This window comes from Pseudophryne corroboree, chromosome 10, assembly GCF_028390025.1.
Source record: "Pseudophryne corroboree isolate aPseCor3 chromosome 10, aPseCor3.hap2, whole genome shotgun sequence".
NCBI lineage: Eukaryota > Metazoa > Chordata > Amphibia > Anura > Myobatrachidae > Pseudophryne > Pseudophryne corroboree.
In genome coordinates this window covers 79510255-79530107 of record NC_086453.1, presented here as the reverse complement: position 1 = coordinate 79530107, position 19853 = coordinate 79510255, and the positions used below count along the sequence as shown (strand labels likewise).

The 19853-nt window shown below is 47.0% G+C and overlaps 1 protein-coding gene across 2 annotated transcripts in view; it reads right to left on the bottom strand.

The window, feature by feature from the left end:
• The window catches only part of LOC134965029 (phospholipase A2 inhibitor and Ly6/PLAUR domain-containing protein-like), a 73464-nt gene extending 55138 nt beyond the window's left edge, over positions 1 to 18326 (bottom strand). For both annotated transcript variants that reach the window (XM_063941615.1, XM_063941616.1), the window contains exons 1-2: positions 18187 to 18326; positions 8955 to 9074 (exon numbers count right to left, since the gene is read on the bottom strand). In XM_063941615.1, coding sequence (XP_063797685.1) covers positions 8955 to 9074; positions 18187 to 18307 — 241 coding nt within the window. In that variant the 5' untranslated portion in view covers positions 18308 to 18326. The remainder of the gene's footprint in view (positions 1 to 8954; positions 9075 to 18186) is intronic.
• Between the last annotated feature and the right edge of the window lie 1527 nt (positions 18327 to 19853).

The following is a 19853-nucleotide window of genomic DNA, read 5'->3' as shown; positions in this document are numbered from 1 at the left end:
GATGCCTTTGCAGTTCAAGAGTAGCTCCCGACCAGCGCAGCTTTAGCGTGCTGGCCATAAGCTACTCATCGCTCCCCGGCCCGCAGCGGCTGCGTGTGACGTCTCGCAGCCGCTGTGGCCCGAACATCCCCCCCCGTTCGGCCCGGCCATGCCTGTGTTGGCTGGACCGCACCCACGAAATGGCGGCCAAACGCTGCCGTTCCATCCCCCGCCCGGCGACCACTTCTGCCTGTCAATCAGGCAGAGGCGATCGTAGCAGCCCGAAGGCCTTTGGCCGTCTGGTATGCGCCGACGCATGCGCAGTTCTGACCCGATCGCACCGCTGAGATAAACTGCAGCGTGCGGTCGGGTCAGAATGACCCCCAATATGAGCTGAAATTCACATTGCGCAACACAGTGTGAGCCGAAATTCACATTACGCCACACAGTATGAGCCGAAATTCCCATTACGCCACACAGTATGGACTGAAATTCACATTACGCCCCATAGCATGAGCTGAAACTTACTTTACACCACACAGTATGAGCCAAAATTGACATTACACCACACAGTATGAGCTGACATTTACATTACCCTACACGGTATGAGCCAAAATTCACATAACGCCACACAGTGTGAGCCAAATTCACATTATGCCACAAAGTATGAGCCATATTCACATTACCCCACACAGTATGAGCGAAAATTCACATTATGCCACGCAGTATGAGCCATATTCACATTATGCCACACAGTGGTGGTGGTCATTAATAATAATAATAATAATTTTATTTATATAGCGCTCTTTCTCCCATAGGACTCAAGGCGCTTAACAGATACATAGCATAATATAGTACAGAAAATAATTAAGTACATTTTCATAAAATACAGAAGCATGAAGATACTAAAAGGGACAATTATGGGAATGCTTGAGTAAACAGAAAAGTCTTGAGTCTACTTTCAAAGGATTCTATAGTTGGGGCCTCTCGCACTGTGCGGGGAAGTGAGTTCCATAGAGTCGGAGCCGCATGACTAAAAGCTCGACCCCCAGATGAATTACGGTAGATTCTAGGTACTGCTAAAAGTCCTTCATCTACAGATCGCAGTAATCGAGTGGGGCAGTATGGGGTCAGAAGCTGTTTGAGGTACCTTGGGCCTTGGTCATGTAATGCTTTGAAACTCAGTAAGCCAATCTTGAAGATGATTCGCCATCGTACAGGCAGCCAGTGAAGGGAGTAGAGGATGGGTGTTATGTGGCTAGAACGGGGCTGGTTGGTTAATAGCCTGGCAGCTGTGTTTTGCACCAGCTGTAAGCACTGCAATTCTTTTGCTGGGAGACCAAGGTAGAGGGCATTACAGTAGTCTAAACGAGATGATACAAATGCATGTATGACTTTTGGCATATCATCTGAGGGAATTAAGTGCTTGATTCTGGCTATGTTCCTCAGGTGAAAGAATGAGGATTTGATTGTGGCTGATATCTGATGTTTAAGTGTTAAGCCACCATCCAGGACAACGCCAAGATTCCGCACACGATCACTGGTCTGTAATTCTGAATCCCCGAGTGTAAGTCCAGTTGGTTGGCTATGCTGCAGTCTTGTCCTTTGATGTTGCGGTCGTATCATAAGGACCTCTGTTTTATCCGGGTTCAGTCGCAGCCAGCTGGCGCTCATCCACTCCTGTAGTTCAGCTAGACAGCCATTAAGGGTTGCTATTGGGTTATCAGTGCCCGGAGCAAAGGACAAGTACAGTTGTGTATCATCTGCATAGCAGTGGTAGACCAGGCCATGGCGCCTGATTATTTCGCCCAATGGGAGCATGTATACTGCAAAAAGCATGGGGGATAGTATAGAACCTTGTGGGACACCACATGGCAATGACACTGGTGGTGATGAGTATAATCCAGATGATACTCTCTGTGACCTGCCTGTGAGAAATGATTTGAACCATCTTAGGACTGTGCCATCCAGACCACAGAAATGTATCAGTCGCTCAATCAGAAGCCCATGGTCCACGGTATCAAATGCTGCCGAGAGATCCAGAAGGATTAATATTGAACAGTCACCTCTGTCTTTTGCCATCAGAAGATCATTTAACACACACACCAGGGCTGTTTCAATGCTATGTCTTCTCCTGAATCCTGATTGAAATGGATCATAAATATCATGGGTTGTCAGACGGGTTTCCAGTTGATTTGCAACGACTTTCTCAATAACCTTTCCTAGGAAAGGAAGGTTTGATACCGGTCTGTAGTTGGTCATGCAGTCGGGATCTAAATTAGGTTTTTTAAGAAGCGGTCTAACAATTGCTTCCTTTAGGGGTCCAGGAAAAATGCCTGTCTGCAAAGAGCATTGAACAATTTTTGTAAAGACAGGACCAATTATATCCATACAACCTATTAGAAGCTTGGTTGAGGCTGGGTCCAGATCACAGGTGGTGGGACGCCACTGGATCAAAGCTGGTCCATGAAGGCAGGTAGCTTATATTGGCGGGCTTTGTAGTTTGGCACTCCTTTGATGGCACTGTGGAGATTCCAGCCCGGATGGTGGATATTTTATCTGCAAAGAAGTTTGCAAACTCGTTGCATCTTGCCTGGGAGAGGGTCTCATCAGTCTGCAGGCATGCTGGCTTGCAAAGCATCTCCACTGTGCGGAAAAGTTGAGCTGGCCTATTGTTTGCTGCTGTGATCTCATTTGACAGGAACTGTGCTTTCTTACGAGTGATTGTCGATTGATATTCTTCGTTATGCTTTATTAGTTTTATTTTGTCATCCACTAGGTTAGTCTTCCTCCATCGTCTTTCCAGTCTACGCCCCCTTTTCTTGAGCTCACTAACACTGTTGTCGAACCATGGAGCTTGACGTTGTGGTTTACGAGGTCTTCCAAGTTCGCTAGCAGTTTTTAGCAGCCATGCAAACGCTATGCCACCTCCCTCTGGGAGTGTATTTTAGCTTAGCAGAAGTGCGAATGAAAGGATCGCAGAGCAGCTACAAAACATTATGTGCAGTTTCAGAGTAGCTTCAGACCTACTCAGCGCTTGCAATGACTTCAGACTGTTCAGTTCCTGTTTTGACGTCACGAACACGCCCTGCGTTCGCCCAGCCACGCCTGCATTTTTGCTGGCACGCCTGTGTTTTTTCGAACACTCCCTGAAAACGGTCAGTTGACACCCAGAAACGCCCTCTTCCTGTCAATCACTCTGCGGCCAGCAGTGCAACTGAAAAGCTTCGCTAGACCTTGTGTGAAACTACATTGTTCGTTGTAATAGTACGCCGCGCATGCGCATTGTGCCGCATACGCATGCGCAGAAGTGCCATTTTTTTGCCTCATCGCTGCACAGCGAACGAATGCAGCTAGCGAACAACTCAGAATGACACAGTATGAGCTGAAATTCATATTACGCCACACAGTATGAGCCGGAATTTATTGGTAACTTCATGTATATACTGTATACATGCAGACAGTATATTCCCCATTGCTGGCCCACTCTCTTTCCCCTGCAGGAGCATGGCAGGCTCCTCAGCTGCAGCACTGCAGTTTACTTAGTCACTGACTGAGTGGTTGGTTACTTACTGTCTCAGTCTTTGCTGAACTTTCTCTGTCTGCAGAATTCATAGAGATGAGCGGGTTCGGTTTCTCTGAATCCGAACCCGCCAGAACTTCATGTTTTTTTTCACGAGTCCGAGCGACTCGGATCTTCCCGCCTTGCTCGGTTAACCCGAGCGCGCCCGAACGTCATCATGACGCTGTCGGATTCTCGCGAGGCTCGGATTCTATCGCGAGACTCGGATTCTATATAAGGAGCCGCGCGTCGCCGCCATTTTCACACGTGCATTGAGATTGATAGGGAGAGGATGTGGCTGGCGTCCTCTCCGTTTAGACACTTGATTTACTAATTTTGGGGAGCATTAGGAGTACTCAGTAGTGTACAGTGCAGAGTTTTGCTGATAGTGACCAGTGACCACCACTTTTATTTATAATCCGTTCTCTGCCTGAAAAAAGCGATACACAGCACACAGTGACTCAGTCACATACATACCATATCTGTGTGCACTGCTCAGGCTCAGGCCAGTGTGCTGCATCATCTATATATATTATATATCTGTCTGACTGCTCAGCTCACACAGCTTATAATTGTGGGGGAGACTGGGGAGCACTACTGCAGTGCCAGTTATAGGTTATAGCAGGAGCCAGGAGTACATAATATTATATTAAAATTAAACAGTGCACACTTTTGCTGCAGGAGTGCCACTGCCAGTGTGACTAGTGACCAGTGACCTGACCACCAGTATATAATATTAGTAGTATACTATCTCTTTATCAACCAGTCTATATTAGCAGCAGACACAGTACAGTGCGGTAGTTCACGGCTGTGGCTACCTCTGTGTCGGCACTCGGCAGCCCGTCCATAATTGTATATACCAGTGACCTAACCGTGGTTTTTTTTTCTTTCTTTATACATACATACTAGTTACGAGTATACTATCTCTTTATCAACCAGTCTATATATTAGCAGCAGACACAGTACAGTGCGGTAGTTCACGGCTGTGGCTACCTCTGTGTCGGCACTCGGCAGCCCGTCCATAATTGTATATACCAGTGACCTAACCGTGGTTTTTTTTTCTTTCTTTATACATACATACTAGTTACGAGTATACTATCTCTTTATCAACCAGTCTATATATTAGCAGCAGACACAGTACAGTGCGGTAGTTCACGGCTGTGGCTACCTCTGTGTCGGCACTCGGCAGCCCGTCCATAATTGTATATACCACCTAACCGTGGTTTTTTTTTCTTTCTTTATACATACATACTAGTTACGAGTATACTATCTCTTTATCAACCAGTCTATATATTAGCAGCAGACACAGTACAGTGCGGTAGTTCACGGCTGTGGCTACCTCTGTGTCGGCACTCCGCAGCCCGTCCATAATTGTATATACCAGTGACCTAACCGTGGTTTTTTTTTCTTTCTTTATACATACATACTAGTTACGAGTATACTATCTCTTTATCAACCAGTCTATATATTAGCAGCAGACACAGTACAGTGCGGTAGTTCACGGCTGTGGCTACCTCTGTGTCGGCACTCGGCAGCCCGTCCATAATTGTATACTAGTATCCAATCCATCCATCTCCATTGTTTACCTGAGGTGCCTTTTAGTTGTGCCTATTAAAATATGGAGAACAAAAATGTTGAGGTTCCAAAATTAGGGAAAGATCAAGATCCACTTCCACCTCGTGCTGAAGCTGCTGCCACTAGTCATGGCCGAGACGATGAAATGCCAGCAACGTCGTCTGCCAAGGCCGATGCCCAATGTCATAGTACAGAGCATGTCAAATCCAAAACACCAAATATCAGTAAAAAGCCTCTTTTTTTCTTTGCGTCATGTGCTGTTTGGGGAGGGTTTTTTGGAAGGGACATCCTGCGTGACACTGCAGTGCCACTCCTGGATGGGCCCGGTGTTTGTGTCGGCCACTAGGGTCGCTAATCTTACTCACACAGCTACCTCATTGCGCCTCTTTTTTTCTTTGCGTCATGTGCTGTTTGGGGAGGGTTTTTTGGAAGGGCCATCCTGCGTGACACTGCAGTGCCACTCCTAGATGGGCCCGGTGTTTGTGTCGGCCACTAGGGTCGCTAATCTTACTCACACAGCTACCTCATTGCGCCTCTTTTTTTCTTTGCGTCATGTGCTGTTTGGGGAGGGTTTTTTGGAAGGGCCATCCTGCGTGACACTGCAGTGCCACTCCTAGATGGGCCCGGTGTTTGTGTCGGCCACTAGGGTCGCTAATCTTACTCACACAGCTACCTCATTGCGCCTCTTTTTTTCTTTGCGTCATGTGCTGTTTGGGGAGGGTTTTTTGGAAGGGCCATCCTGCGTGACACTGCAGTGCCACTCCTAGATGGGCCCGGTGTTTGTGTCGGCCACTAGGGTCGCTAATCTTACTCACACAGCTACCTCATTGCGCCTCTTTTTTTCTTTGCGTCATGTGCTGTTTGGGGAGGGTTTTTTGGAAGGGACATCCTGCGTGACACTGCAGTGCCACTCCTAGATGGGCCCGGTGTTTGTGTCGGCCACTAGGGTCGCTAATCTTACTCCCACAGCTACCTCATTGCGCCTCTTTTTTTCTTTGCGTCATGTGCTGTTTGGGGAGGGTTTTTTGGAAGGGCCATCCTGCGTGACACTGCAGTGCCACTCCTAGATGGGCCCGGTGTTTGTGTCGGCCACTAGGGTCGCTAATCTTACTCACACAGCTACCTCATTGCGCCTCTTTTTTTCTTTGCGTCATGTGCTGTTTGGGGAGGGTTTTTTGGAAGGGCCATCCTGCGTGACACTGCAGTGCCACTCCTAGATGGGCCCGGTGTTTGTGTCGGCCACTAGGGTCGCTAATCTTACTCACACAGCTACCTCATTGCGCCTCTTTTTTTCTTTGCGTCATGTGCTGTTTGGGGAGGGTTTTTTGGAAGGGCCATCCTGCGTGACACTGCAGTGCCACTCCTAGATGGGCCCGGTGTTTGTGTCGGCCACTAGGGTCGCTAATCTTACTCACACAGCTACCTCATTGCGCCTCTTTTTTTCTTTGCGTCATGTGCTGTTTGGGGAGGGTTTTTTGGAAGGGACATCCTGCGTGACACTGCAGTGCCACTCCTAGATGGGCCCGGTGTTTGTGTCGGCCACTAGGGTCGCTTATCTTACTCACACAGCGACCTCGGTGCAAATTTTAGGACTAAAAATAATATTGTGAGGTGTGAGGTATTCAGAATAGACTGAAAATGAGTGTAAATTATGGTTTTTGAGGTTAATAATACTTTGGGATCAAAATGACCCCCAAATTCTATGATTTAAGCTGTTTTTTAGTGTTTTTGGAAAAAAACACCCAAATCCAAAACACACCCGAATCCGACAAAAATAATTCGGTGAGGTTTTGCCAAAACGCGTTCGAACCCAAAACACGGCCGCGGAACCGAACCCAAAACCAAAACACAAAACCCGAAAAATTTCAGGCGCTCATGAATTCATCCTCCGAGTCCTCCTGAGAGGAACATTGGGGCATGGCGGCACACAAGGAGAGAGAAAGAGCACGGGAGGCAGAGAGAGTGCGGGCAGGATAGAGAGGGCATGGGCGGCCGGGAGGGAGGATGCGGGGCATGACACCATCACGTCACATCGCGAGGTGGAGCTGGGAGGATGTACTAACGTCAGTGCACCCACTGGCCAGTAAATTAAGTAATACACTCACACATATGCAGGGCCGGATTAAGCCTTTGGGGGGCTCAGGGTACTTAAGACATTGAGTCCCTCCCCCACTTGTCAGCAACTATCCCATGGCTGCCTGTGCCTGCTGTGCAACAAAAGCACTGGTTGGGTTTGAGGGGGGAGTGCTGGGGAACTACCTGAGGCTGACTGCAAGCAGCAAAACCAAAGGAGGGACTAATAGCGGCCACAGTCTCTTGCGTACTGTAAGCAGATGCTTGGGGCGGCCGCTGAGGGGCACAGTTAGCTCCCTAAATTACCTGTTCCGGGACTTGCGTCGCGGAACCTGATGAACTTTGTCTAATTGCCAATTTCTTTGCTCCGCAGGAGGGGTTGGCTGCCAGGCCGGGCTATCCAGGAAATGATATGGTAGCTGGCGGGTTACCTGGGGGATTGCAGGGAGCTGTCTGCGGCTGGTTAGCTGCGGGGGATACCAACAGGGAGGTGGGATTGTTGTGGGAGCACTTCCCTGCAGAATGTATGGGAATGCTGGAGCAGGAGGGTGGTGGGTGGGGGGTTTAGCCTTTGTATTTACCCGCAGCCTGCGTAAAGCTGGCTGGGGCTTGGAGGCGCGAGCTGGCTGTGCAGGACGGATTCTGCTGGCTGCCGTGGGGGGAGTGCTGCCTGCTGTTGGTGGTCGACTGGGGTGGCTGGAGGCACCTGCTGATGAAGCCCAGGGTAAGGGAAGCTACGCAGCCTATGTTGGGTGAGTTCCGCTGACTGTCGCATGGGGAGAGGGTTCTGCGGCATCTGTAATCTCCAGCCTCCACTGCTGCTAGGAGAGCTGCGGCAGAGGCTGGAGCTGGGACAGAGTTGCTCTGGCCATGGGCCCCTGGAGACAGGGGGTGCAGGGATTACTTACCCCCTGGGCCCCCACCCCCTTAATCCTGCTCTGCACATATGGCATATCAGTCCGTCCTGACTGGGTGGCGGGCGCAGCTGGATAGGCACAGGAATGATCCGGGCGCTCGGTGATAACTGTGCTGCAGACATGAAGTGTGGGGGGTACCAGACATTAGGGGGTGCCTGTGCCCACCAGGCACTCTCCGTGCACACGCCTATGGCTCCATGTGCTGCTAGCGCTGACTTTGAAGTTAGTAGACAAATAACTCATCACACACAGCTTAGCATTGTGATGAGTCATTCATGTAACTCTCCAGCCAGTGCTAGTAGGTATGTGATTAGCAATTAATTCTGCCATCGGCCCAAAATGGGAGTACTGGCTGTCCCTCCCCATGGTGGCCCTATATAAACATGCCAAGAAGCAATGGATTGCAAAATTAAATTTACCCCTGAGAAAATGTCACAGTCCACACAGATTCAAAACTAGTGTAGGCAGCAGGCAATCATACCGTACAGAGGAAGAGACCTCATGCAACCAATCCATTTATCTAACCTCATAATGGCCACCCAATCACATCCCTTAAGGCTAAAACCTTTACAAACATCTTGTCCATCTTGCCAGGTTCACTCCAGCCCATCTATCAGCAAATAGGCTATGCTAGACCTCCCCTAAATCCTAGACAATAATAAAATCCTCCATCATCCTAATATATCCACCATGTCTGTGAGGTCCCCGGTTAATTTGCAGTCCCATCTCTCAGCAAAGTATCCTCAAGTTTTTTACACCAGGATTAAATGCCTATAAGTTTATTTATTTAAATACAAATATATGTTTTATTTGTGCTGTACAGTGGATATAATTTGAAGCAAAAATACCATATAAACTTCTTGTTCTTTCAAACAAACAGACGTCCTCATCAGGCTGGCATAGATACTGCTGGTCGTTGCACTTGTTGATGTTGTAATTATGACAAGTGAAACACCAAATAAAATGCCCTAGAATAAAACAACAATATATTAACGTGTATAAAGAAGGCAACATACGTTTTCTTAGTACTAAAGCTGGAGAATGGCTTCATGGTTCCTAAGTAACATACATGGGCCCTTACAGTATTTATTTAAAAAAACAAAACATAAAACTGGTTATGAAGATAGTAGAGATGAGCGGGTTCGGTTTCTCTGAAACCGAACCCGCACGAACTTCATGTTTTTTTCACGGGTCCGAGCAGACTCGGATCCTCCCGCCTTGCTCGGTTAACCCGAGCGCGCCCGAACGTCATCATGACGCTGTCGGATTCTCGCGAGACTCGGATTCTATATAAGGAGCCGCGCGTCGCCGCCATTTTCACACGTGCATTGAGATTGATAGGGAGAGGACGTGGCTGGCGTCCTCTCCATTAGAAATTAGATTAGAAGAGAGAGAGAGATTGTGCAGAGTCAGACAGAGTTTACCACAGTGACCAGTGCAGTTGTTGTTAGTTAACTTTTATTTATTTTAATATATATCCGTTCTCTGCTATATCCGTTCTCTGCCTGAAAAAAAACGATACACAGCAGCAGCCAGTCACACAGTGTGACTCAGTCTGTGTGCACTCAGCTCAGCCCAGTGTGCTGCACATCAATGTATAAAAGGCAAAGCTTATAATAATTGTGGGGGAGACTGGGGAGCACTGCAGGTTGTTATAGCAGGAGCCCCCAGGAGTACATAATATTATATTAATTTAAAATTAAACAGTGCACACTTTTGCTGCAGGAGTGCCACTGCCAGTGTGACTAGTGGTGACCAGTGCCTGACCACCAGTATAGTAGTATATTGTTGTATGTATTGTATACTATCTCTTTATCAACCAGTCTATATTAGCAGCAGACACAGTACAGTGCGGTAGTTCACGGCTGTGGCTACCTCTGTGTCGGCAGTCGGAACTCGGCAGGCAGTCCGTCCATCCATAATTGTATTACAATATATACCACCTAACCGTGGTATTTTTTTTTCTTTCTTTATACCGTCATAGTGTCATACTAGTTGTTACGAGTATACTACTATCTCTTTATCAACCAGTGTACAGTGCGGTAGTTCACGGCTGTGGCTACCTCTGTGTCGGCAGTCGGCAGGCAGTCCGTCCATCCATAATTGTATTATTATTATAATATATACCACCTAACCGTGGTTTTTTTTTCATTCTTTATACCGTCGTCATAGTGTCATACTAGTTGTTACGAGTATACTACTATCTCTTTATCAACCAGTGTACAGTGCGGTAGTTCACGGCTGTGGCTACCTCTGTGTCGGCAGTCGGCAGGCAGTCCGTCCATCCATAATTGTATTATTATTATAATATATACCACCTAACCGTGGTTTTTTTTTCATTCTTTATACCGTCGTCATAGTGTCATACTAGTTGTTACGAGTATACTACTATCTCTTTATCAACCAGTGTACAGTGCGGTAGTTCACGGCTGTGGCTACCTCTGTGTCGGCAGTCGGCAGGCAGTCCGTCCATCCATAATTGTATTATTATTATAATATATACCACCTAACCGTGGTTTTTTTTCCATTCTTTATACCGTCGTCATAGTGTCATACTAGTTGTTACGAGTATACTACTATCTCTTTATCAACCAGTGTACAGTGCGGTAGTTCACGGCTGTGGCTACCTCTGTGTCGGCAGTCGGCAGGCAGTCCGTCCATCCATAATTGTATTATTATTATAATATATACCACCTAACCGTGGTTTTTTTTCCATTCTTTATACCGTCGTCATAGTGTCATACTAGTTGTTACGAGTATACTACTATCTCTTTATCAACCAGTGTACAGTGCGGTAGTTCACGGCTGTGGCTACCTCTGTGTCGGCAGTCGGCAGGCAGTCCGTCCATCCATAATTGTATTATTATTATAATATATACCACCTAACCGTGGTTTTTTTTCCATTCTTTATACCGTCGTCATAGTGTCATACTAGTTGTTACGAGTATACTACTATCTCTTTATCAACCAGTGTACAGTGCGGTAGTTCACGGCTGTGGCTACCTCTGTGTCGGCAGTCGGCAGGCAGTCCGTCCATCCATAATTGTATTATTATTATAATATATACCACCTAACCGTGGTTTTTTTTTCATTCTTTATACCGTCGTCATAGTGTCATACTAGTTGTTACGAGTATACTACTATCTCTTTATCAACCAGTGTACAGTGCGGTAGTTCACGGCTGTGGCTACCTCTGTGTCGGCAGTCGGCAGGCAGTCCGTCCATCCATAATTGTATTATTATTATAATATATACCACCTAACCGTGGTTTTTTTTTCATTCTTTATACCGTCGTCATAGTGTCATACTAGTTGTTACGAGTATACTACTATCTCTTTATCAACCAGTGTACAGTGCGGTAGTTCACGGCTGTGGCTACCTCTGTGTCGGCAGTCGGCAGGCAGTCCGTCCATCCATAATTGTATTATTATTATAATATATACCACCTAACCGTGGTTTTTTTTTCATTCTTTATACCGTCGTCATAGTGTCATACTAGTTGTTACGAGTATACTACTATCTCTTTATCAACCAGTGTACAGTGCGGTAGTTCACGGCTGTGGCTACCTCTGTGTCGGCAGTCGGCAGGCAGTCCGTCCATCCATAATTGTATTATTATTATAATATATACCACCTAACCGTGGTTTTTTTTTCATTCTTTATACCGTCGTCATAGTGTCATACTAGTTGTTACGAGTATACTACTATCTCTTTATCAACCAGTGTACAGTGCGGTAGTTCACGGCTGTGGCTACCTCTGTGTCGGCAGTCGGCAGGCAGTCCGTCCATCCATAATTGTATTATTATTATAATATATACCACCTAACCGTGGTTTTTTTATACCACCTAACCGTGGCAGTCCGTCCATAATTGTATACTAGTATCCAATCCATCCATCTCCATTGTTTACCTGAGGTGCCTTTTAGTTCTGCCTATAAAATATGGAGAACAAAAAAGTTGAGGTTCCAAAATTAGGGAAAGATCAAGATCCACTTCCACCTCGTGCTGAAGCTGCTGCCACTAGTCATGGCCGAGACGATGAAATGCCAGCAACGTCGTCTGCCAAGGCCGATGCCCAATGTCATAGTACAGAGCATGTCAAATCCAAAACACCAAATATCAGAAAAAAAAGGACTCCAAAACCTAAAATAAAATTGTCGGAGGAGAAGCGTAAACTTGCCAATATGCCATTTACCACACGGAGTGGCAAGGAACGGCTGAGGCCCTGGCCTATGTTCATGGCTAGTGGTTCAGCTTCACATGAGGATGGAAGCACTCAGCCTCTCGCTAGAAAACTGAAAAGACTCAAGCTGGCAAAAGCACCGCAAAGAACTGTGCGTTCTTTGAAATCCCAAATCCACAAGGAGAGTCCAATTGTGTCGTTTGCGATGCCTGACCTTCCCAACACTGGACGTGAAGAGCATGCGCCTTCCACTATTTGCATGCCCCCTGCAAGTGCTGGAAGGAGCACCCGCAGTCCAGTTCCTGATAGTCAGATTGAAGATGTCAGTGTTGAAGTACACCAGGATGAGGAGGATATGGGTGTTGCTGGCGCTGGGGAGGAAATTGACCAGGAGGATTCTGATGGTGAGGTGGTTTGTTTAAGTCAGGCACCCGGGGAGACACCTGTTGTCCGTGGGAGGAATATGGCCGTTGACATGCCAGGTGAAAATACCAAAAAAATCAGCTCTTCGGTGTGGAGGTATTTCACCAGAAATGCGGACAACAGGTGTCAAGCCGTGTGTTCCCTTTGTCAAGCTGTAATAAGTAGGGGTAAGGACGTTAACCACCTCGGAACATCCTCCCTTATACGTCACCTGCAGCGCATTCATAATAAGTCAGTGACAAGTTCAAAAACTTTGGGTGACAGCGGAAGCAGTCCACTGACCAGTAAATCCCTTCCTCTTGTAACCAAGCTCACGCAAACCACCCCACCAACTCCCTCAGTGTCAATTTCCTCCTTCCCCAGGAATGCCAATAGTCCTGCAGGCCATGTCACTGGCAAGTCTGACGAGTCCTCTCCTGCCTGGGATTCCTCCGATGCATCCTTGCGTGTAACGCCTACTGCTGCTGGCGCTGCTGTTGTTGCCGCTGGGAGTCGATGGTCATCCCAGAGGGGAAGTCGTAAGCCCACTTGTACTACTTCCAGTAAGCAATTGACTGTTCAACAGTCCTTTGCGAGGAAGATGAAATATCACAGCAGTCATCCTACTGCAAAGCGGATAACTGAGGCCTTGGCATCCTGGGTGGTGAGAAACGTGGTTCCGGTATCCATCATTACTGCAGAGCCAACTAGAGACTTGTTGGAGGTACTGTGTCCCCGGTACCAAATACCATCTAGGTTCCATTTCTCTAGGCAGGCGATACCGAAAATGTACACAGACCTCAGAAAAAGAGTCACCAGTGTCCTAAAAAATGCAGCTGTACCCAATGTCCACTTAACCACGGACATGTGGACAAGTGGAGCAGGGCAGGGTCAGGACTATATGACTGTGACAGCCGACTGGGTAGATGTATGGACTCCCGCCGCAAGAACAGCAGCAGCGGCACCAGTAGCAGCATCTCGCAAACGCCAACTCTTTCCTAGGCAGGCTACGCTTTGTATCACCGCTTTCCAGAATACGCACACAGCTGAAAACCTCTTACGGCAACTGAGGAAGATCATCGCGGAATGGCTTACCCCAATTGGACTCTCCTGTGGATTTGTGGCATCGGACAACGCCAGCAATATTGTGTGTGCATTAAATCTGGGCCAATTCCAGCACGTCCCATGTTTTGCACATACCTTGAATTTGGTGGTGCAGAATTTTTTAAAAAACGACAGGGGCGTGCAAGAGATGCTGTCGGTGGCCAGAAGAATTGCGGGACACTTTCGGCGTACAGGCACCACGTACAGAAAACTGGAGCACCACCAAAAACTACTGAACCTGCCCTGCCATCATCTGAAGCAAGAAGTGGTAACGAGGTGGAATTCAACCCTCTATATGCTTCAGAGGTTGGAGGAGCAGCAAAAGGCCATTCAAGCCTATACAATTGAGCACGATATAGTAGGTGGAATGCACCTGTCTCAAGTGCAGTGGAGAATGATTTCAACGTTGTGCAAGGTTCTGATGCCCTTTGAACTTGCCACACGTGAAGTCAGTTCAGACACTGCCAGCCTGAGTCAGGTCATTCCCCTCATCAGGCTTTTGCAGAAGAAGCTGGAGGCATTGAAGGAGGAGCTAACACGGAGCGATTCCGCTAGGCATGTGGGACTTGTGGATGCAGCCCTTAATTCGCTTAACAAGGATTCACGGGTGGTCAATCTGTTGAAATCAGAGCACTACATTTTGGCCACCGTGCTCGATCCTAGATTTAAAGCCTACCTTGGATCTCTCTTTCCGGCAGACACAGGTCTGCTGGGGTTGAAAGACCTGCTGGTGACAAAATTGTCAAGTCAAGCGGAACGCGACCTGTCAACATCTCCTCCTTCACATTCTCCCGCAACTGGGGGTGCGAGGAAAAGGCTCAGAATTCCGAGCCCACCCGCTGGCGGTGATGCAGGGCAGTCTGGAGCGACTGCTGATGCTGACATCTGGTCCGGACTGAAGGACCTGACAACGATTACGGACATGTCGTCTACTGTCACTGCATATGATTCTCTCAACATTGATAGAATGGTGGAGGATTATATGAGTGACCGCATCCAAGTAGGCACGTCACACAGTCCGTACTTATACTGGCAGGAAAAAGAGGCAATTTGGAGGCCCTTGCACAAACTGGCTTTATTCTACCTAAGTTGCCCTCCCACAAGTGTGTACTCCGAAAGAGTGTTTAGTGCCGCCGCTCACCTTGTCAGCAATCGGCGTACGAGGTTACATCCAGAAAATGTGGAGAAGATGATGTTCATTAAAATGAATTATAATCAATTCCTCCGCGGAGACATTGACCAGCAGCAATTGCCTCCACAAAGTACACAGGGAGCTGAGATGGTGGATTCCAGTGGGGACGAATTGATAATCTGTGAGGAGGGGGATGTACACGGTGATATATCGGAGGGTGAAGATGAGGTGGACATCTTGCCTCTGTAGAGCCAGTTTGTGCAAGGAGAGATTAATTGCTTCTTTTTTGGGGGGGGTCCAAACCAACCCGTCATATCAGTCACAGTCGTGTGGCAGACCCTGTCACTGAAATGATGGGTTGGTTAAAGTGTGCATGTCCTGTTTTGTTTATACAACATAAGGGTGGGTGGGAGGGCCCAAGGATAATTCCATCTTGCACCTCTTTTTTCTTTTCTTTTTCTTTGCATCATGTGCTGATTGGGGAGGGTTTTTTGGAAGGGACATCCTGCGTGACACTGCAGTGCCACTCCTAGATGGGCCCGGTGTTTGTGTCGGCCACTAGGGTCGCTAATCTTACTCACACAGCTACCTCATTGCGCCTCTTTTTTTCTTTGCGTCATGTGCTGTTTGGGGAGGGTTTTTTGGAAGGGACATCCTGCGTGACACTGCAGTGCCACTCCTAGATGTGCCCGGTGTTTGTGTCGGCCACTAGGGTCGCTAATCTTACTCACACAGTCAGCTACCTCATTGCGCCTCTTTTTTTCTTTGCGTCATGTGCTGTTTGGGGAGGGTTTTTTGGAAGGGCCATCCTGCGTGACACTGCAGTGCCACTCCTAGATGGGCCCGGTGTTTGTGTCGGCCACTAGGGTCGCTAATCTTACTCACACAGCTACCTCATTGCGCCTCTTTTTTTCTTTGCGTCATGTGCTGTTTGGGGAGGGTTTTTTGGAAGGGACATCCTGCGTGACACTGCAGTGCCACTCCTAGATGGGCCCGGTGTTTGTGTCGGCCACTAGGGTCGCTTATCTTTCTCACACAGCTACCTCATTGCGCCTCTTTTTTTCTTTGCGTCATGTGCTGTTTGGGGAGGGTTTTTTGGAAGGGACATCCTGCGTGACACTGCAGTGCCACTCCTAGATGGGCCCGGTGTTTGTGTCGGCCACTAGGGTCGCTTATCTTTCTCACACAGTCAGCTACCTCATTGCGCCTCTTTTTTTCTTTGCGTCATGTGCTGTTTGGGGAGGGTTTTTTGGAAGGGACATCCTGCGTGACACTGCAGTGCCACTCCTAGATGGGCCCGGTGTTTGTGTCGGCCACTAGGGTCGCTTATCTTACTCACACAGCGACCTCGGTGCAAATTTTAGGACTAAAAATAATATTGTGAGGTGTGATGTGTTCAGAATAGGCTGAAAATGAGTGTAAATTATGTTTTTTGAGGTTAATAATACTTTGGGATCAAAATTACCCCCAAATTCTATGATTTAAGCTGTTTTTTAGGGTTTTTTGAAAAAAACACCCGAATCCAAAACACACCCGAATCCGACAAAAATAATTCGGTGAGGTTTTGCCAAAACGCGTTCGAACCCAAAACACGGCCGCGGAACCGAACCCAAAACCAAAACACAAAACCCGAAAAATTTCAGGCGCTCATCTCTAGAAGATAGATGACCAGCCTGTGCATAGCATCAACGATGAAATGTTACAACTGCATCAAATAATGGAGAGAGATAAAGGGGAGAGAGATAAAGTAACCATTCAGCTTCTAACTGGTTTTTCTAGCACAGCTTATAACATGGCAGTTAGTAGCCGATTGGCTGATACAAATGTTGCCGCGCCCATGATGGCTTCACCGCGTATACACCGCAATATGTACACGCCGGGCGCACCTAGTCAAACCAACCCCACCCCTTCCCCCGGGCACACCTAGCTGCAGCAAATGCCACTCAATACATTCTCAATCGGCACAACTAAAGCGCACGGCAGGCATGCACGTGGTGGCACAAAACAAGTGCGCACTGGCGCATAGATGTGGCCACGATGAGCGTGGCTACATCTGTACTTTTGTAGGAGGACACTGTGAGGTCTGTAAAAGGGACTCCTTGATTGAACAAGAAATTATGAGGAAATGATGCTGATATAGGGGCCAATTCAGTAAGGTTAGCAAATTCTGCTAATCAGCAGAATTTGCTAACCATTAGCACGCATGCTGGGGGCCGCCCAGCGCTGGGCAAGGATGCCCAGCATGCTGACCAGCGCCTCCCCCTCTGCTTCAAGCAGAAATTGCGAACAGCACGCAATTTCTGCTGGTTAGCAGAAATTAAGGATGACTCCTGCTGGCGCAGCTTAGCTGCGGCCGCAGGAGTCCTGGCGCCATTTTTGTTGTTGCAGCGGCCGTGTGACGTCATGCAGCCGCTGTGGCCGCACCCCCGACACGCCCCCGTTCGCGCGTACCAGCCAACCGTTTGGGCTGGCACGCCCCTGCAACGCTCCGTTTCCACCCAGAAAATAGAGCGTTGCCGCCCCGCGACCGCCTCTGCCTGCGCATGCGCCTGCGGCCCCTCAGCAAAAATTCCGTATGAATCGCTGCTTGCGATTCATACTGAATTTGCCCCATAATCCAATTCATGGGTGCTAAGGAAATCAGAGATGTATTTAAAAGAAGTTACTCCATTTTGGGTCCTCTTTGGTATTAAATCAAATACTGTTTAATAATGCAGAAATGTACACCTGGCGCTGTCACCTACAGAGTGAGGGCAGCTAATCTTAGGGGACTTGATCCCAAATTTCCCCAAAAAGATAAAAAACTAACCAAACAATAAGACAGTGCTTCTCACTTTGTACAAAAGTATTTTTTACTTCATATGTATAATTATCACAATTAAGCACCGGCCAGTGCTAAAATACTAAAACATACAAGATAAAAAATGTGTTTTAACACATATAAATACTATATTCCACACAAAGACCAGGTACAATGAATACTGCAATTCCCATATGACTTTAATTAAAAAGGCCCATGGGAATATAAGGTACATGCAAGTTTTAAACTACTGGCACATAGTAAACTTAAACCAGCCGATCCTAGTTAACTAATGAACCCAAAAAGTGCAGTGCAAGATGTTAATTCAGCAACCAGCATGTAATTAGTAAGTCAGTCCACATGCAGATATATCAAGCAGATGTCACTGATTAAAGTCCATCCATATTAGTGCTTATAACGTTGTTAATATATTGTTTGGTTAAATACTGTTTAACTTACCTGTTTTAAAATTATGCTTGCTGCTTATTTCAGTACAGGAGAGTTGGGAGAAACTCCTTTCAGGTGTGAAAATAGGCAATTGAGCTCCTTGACTGCAAATATTTTTAGTGGCACAGCCCATATTAGAATTAACAGTAGAAAAAACTGCGAGAGAGGAGAAAATATATATGAACTATTTTTACATTGATTCTGATTTTATCACGATCCCTTTACACATGCACCAGAAACACAGATTTAGCCTAAATTTGATTTTAAAATATAGGATTGAAATATTTGTGAATAGGTTGCCATTTATATTTAAGGTGACGGCAGATGTGATTTAAAAAAAAAAAAAATATCTGAAATTGCAATTTCCCAAATTAAGATTAATTTGGGGAAATCTTGGGGGACCCCCTCGCAAATTATCTCCCAATAGGTTTTTATTTTAACTAAACAAAAGTCTACGATCTGGAAACTGTAAGGTGAATCTGATTTATGGTTTATACTTTATATACTTTAAGTTGGTAATGGGTACATTACATTAATTAAGTACTTTCTCTATAGAGTCTTTAATGTAAAGTTTTCATTTCTTTGAGTTGATTAATTTCTTCTAGTGTACCTTTAGGAAACAATTTAAGAAAGCTTGATTGTAATTTTCTTTTAAGATCAAATAAATATAATTTTGATCCGCTGTTGCGGGGTCCCTAAAAGGCACTGGGGCCATAGGCCGGTGCTTACTCTGCCTATTTGGTAAGCCGACACTGGATTCATGTGACTTGGATTTTGCACATTCAAGGGAGGGGGGGTTCTGAATGCTCAGAAACCCCCCTGACGGACCAAATTTTATTTTCAGAGACAGAGACAGCCTTGTCTCCATCTCTGTACCAGTCTCGGGTTCCCCATTATCATAGCTGCCCAGCCATTTCCTGTTCAGCTCTCAGAACTTCTACATCAGGTCTCTGTGGCTTTAATAGCACCTGACACAGAAATGCTGACTGCTGAACAGGCCTTTTGCCGGGCAGTACACCACGATCACAGACAGCTCTCCCAGAGGAAATGAGAGAGAAAGAGGAGGATCTGCACCTCCCAGCAGCCCAGCATTTAGGGTTACAGAAGGGGCTTTACTCCAAGAGGTTATAGAGACACCTGCCTCTGGGCTCCATGCCCACCTGCATGCTCCTGTGTGGTTCACAGTGAGATCCAAGTGTGACAACGTCTCTTCCAATGGAGCTCTTCGGCGCTCCCACTGCTGCTGCAGAGTTAATCTGCTCTGTCACAGGAGCCTTGTTAACAGCTATAATAGGGCAGTAATAGTGCCATTTATACACATAATGCCCACAGTAGTAGTGCCATTTATACACATAATGCCCTTAGTAGTGCCTCTTACACATAATGCCCACAGTAGTGCCCCTTACACAAAATGCCCACAGTAGTAGTGTCCCTTACATATAATGTCCACAGTAGTTGTGCCCCTTACATGTAATGCCCACAGTAGTAGTACCACTTATACACATATTGCCCATAGTAGCAGCGCCCCTTAAACACATAATGCCCAGAGCAGTAGTGCTCCTTACACATAATGTCCACGGGAGGAGAAGGGAGAGAAGGGGGGGGGGGTGCAGTGCTGAAGACTGAAGTGCCTGCTGTTGCCTGTTTGTCATACACATCGGAGGTAGAAACCTGGCTTT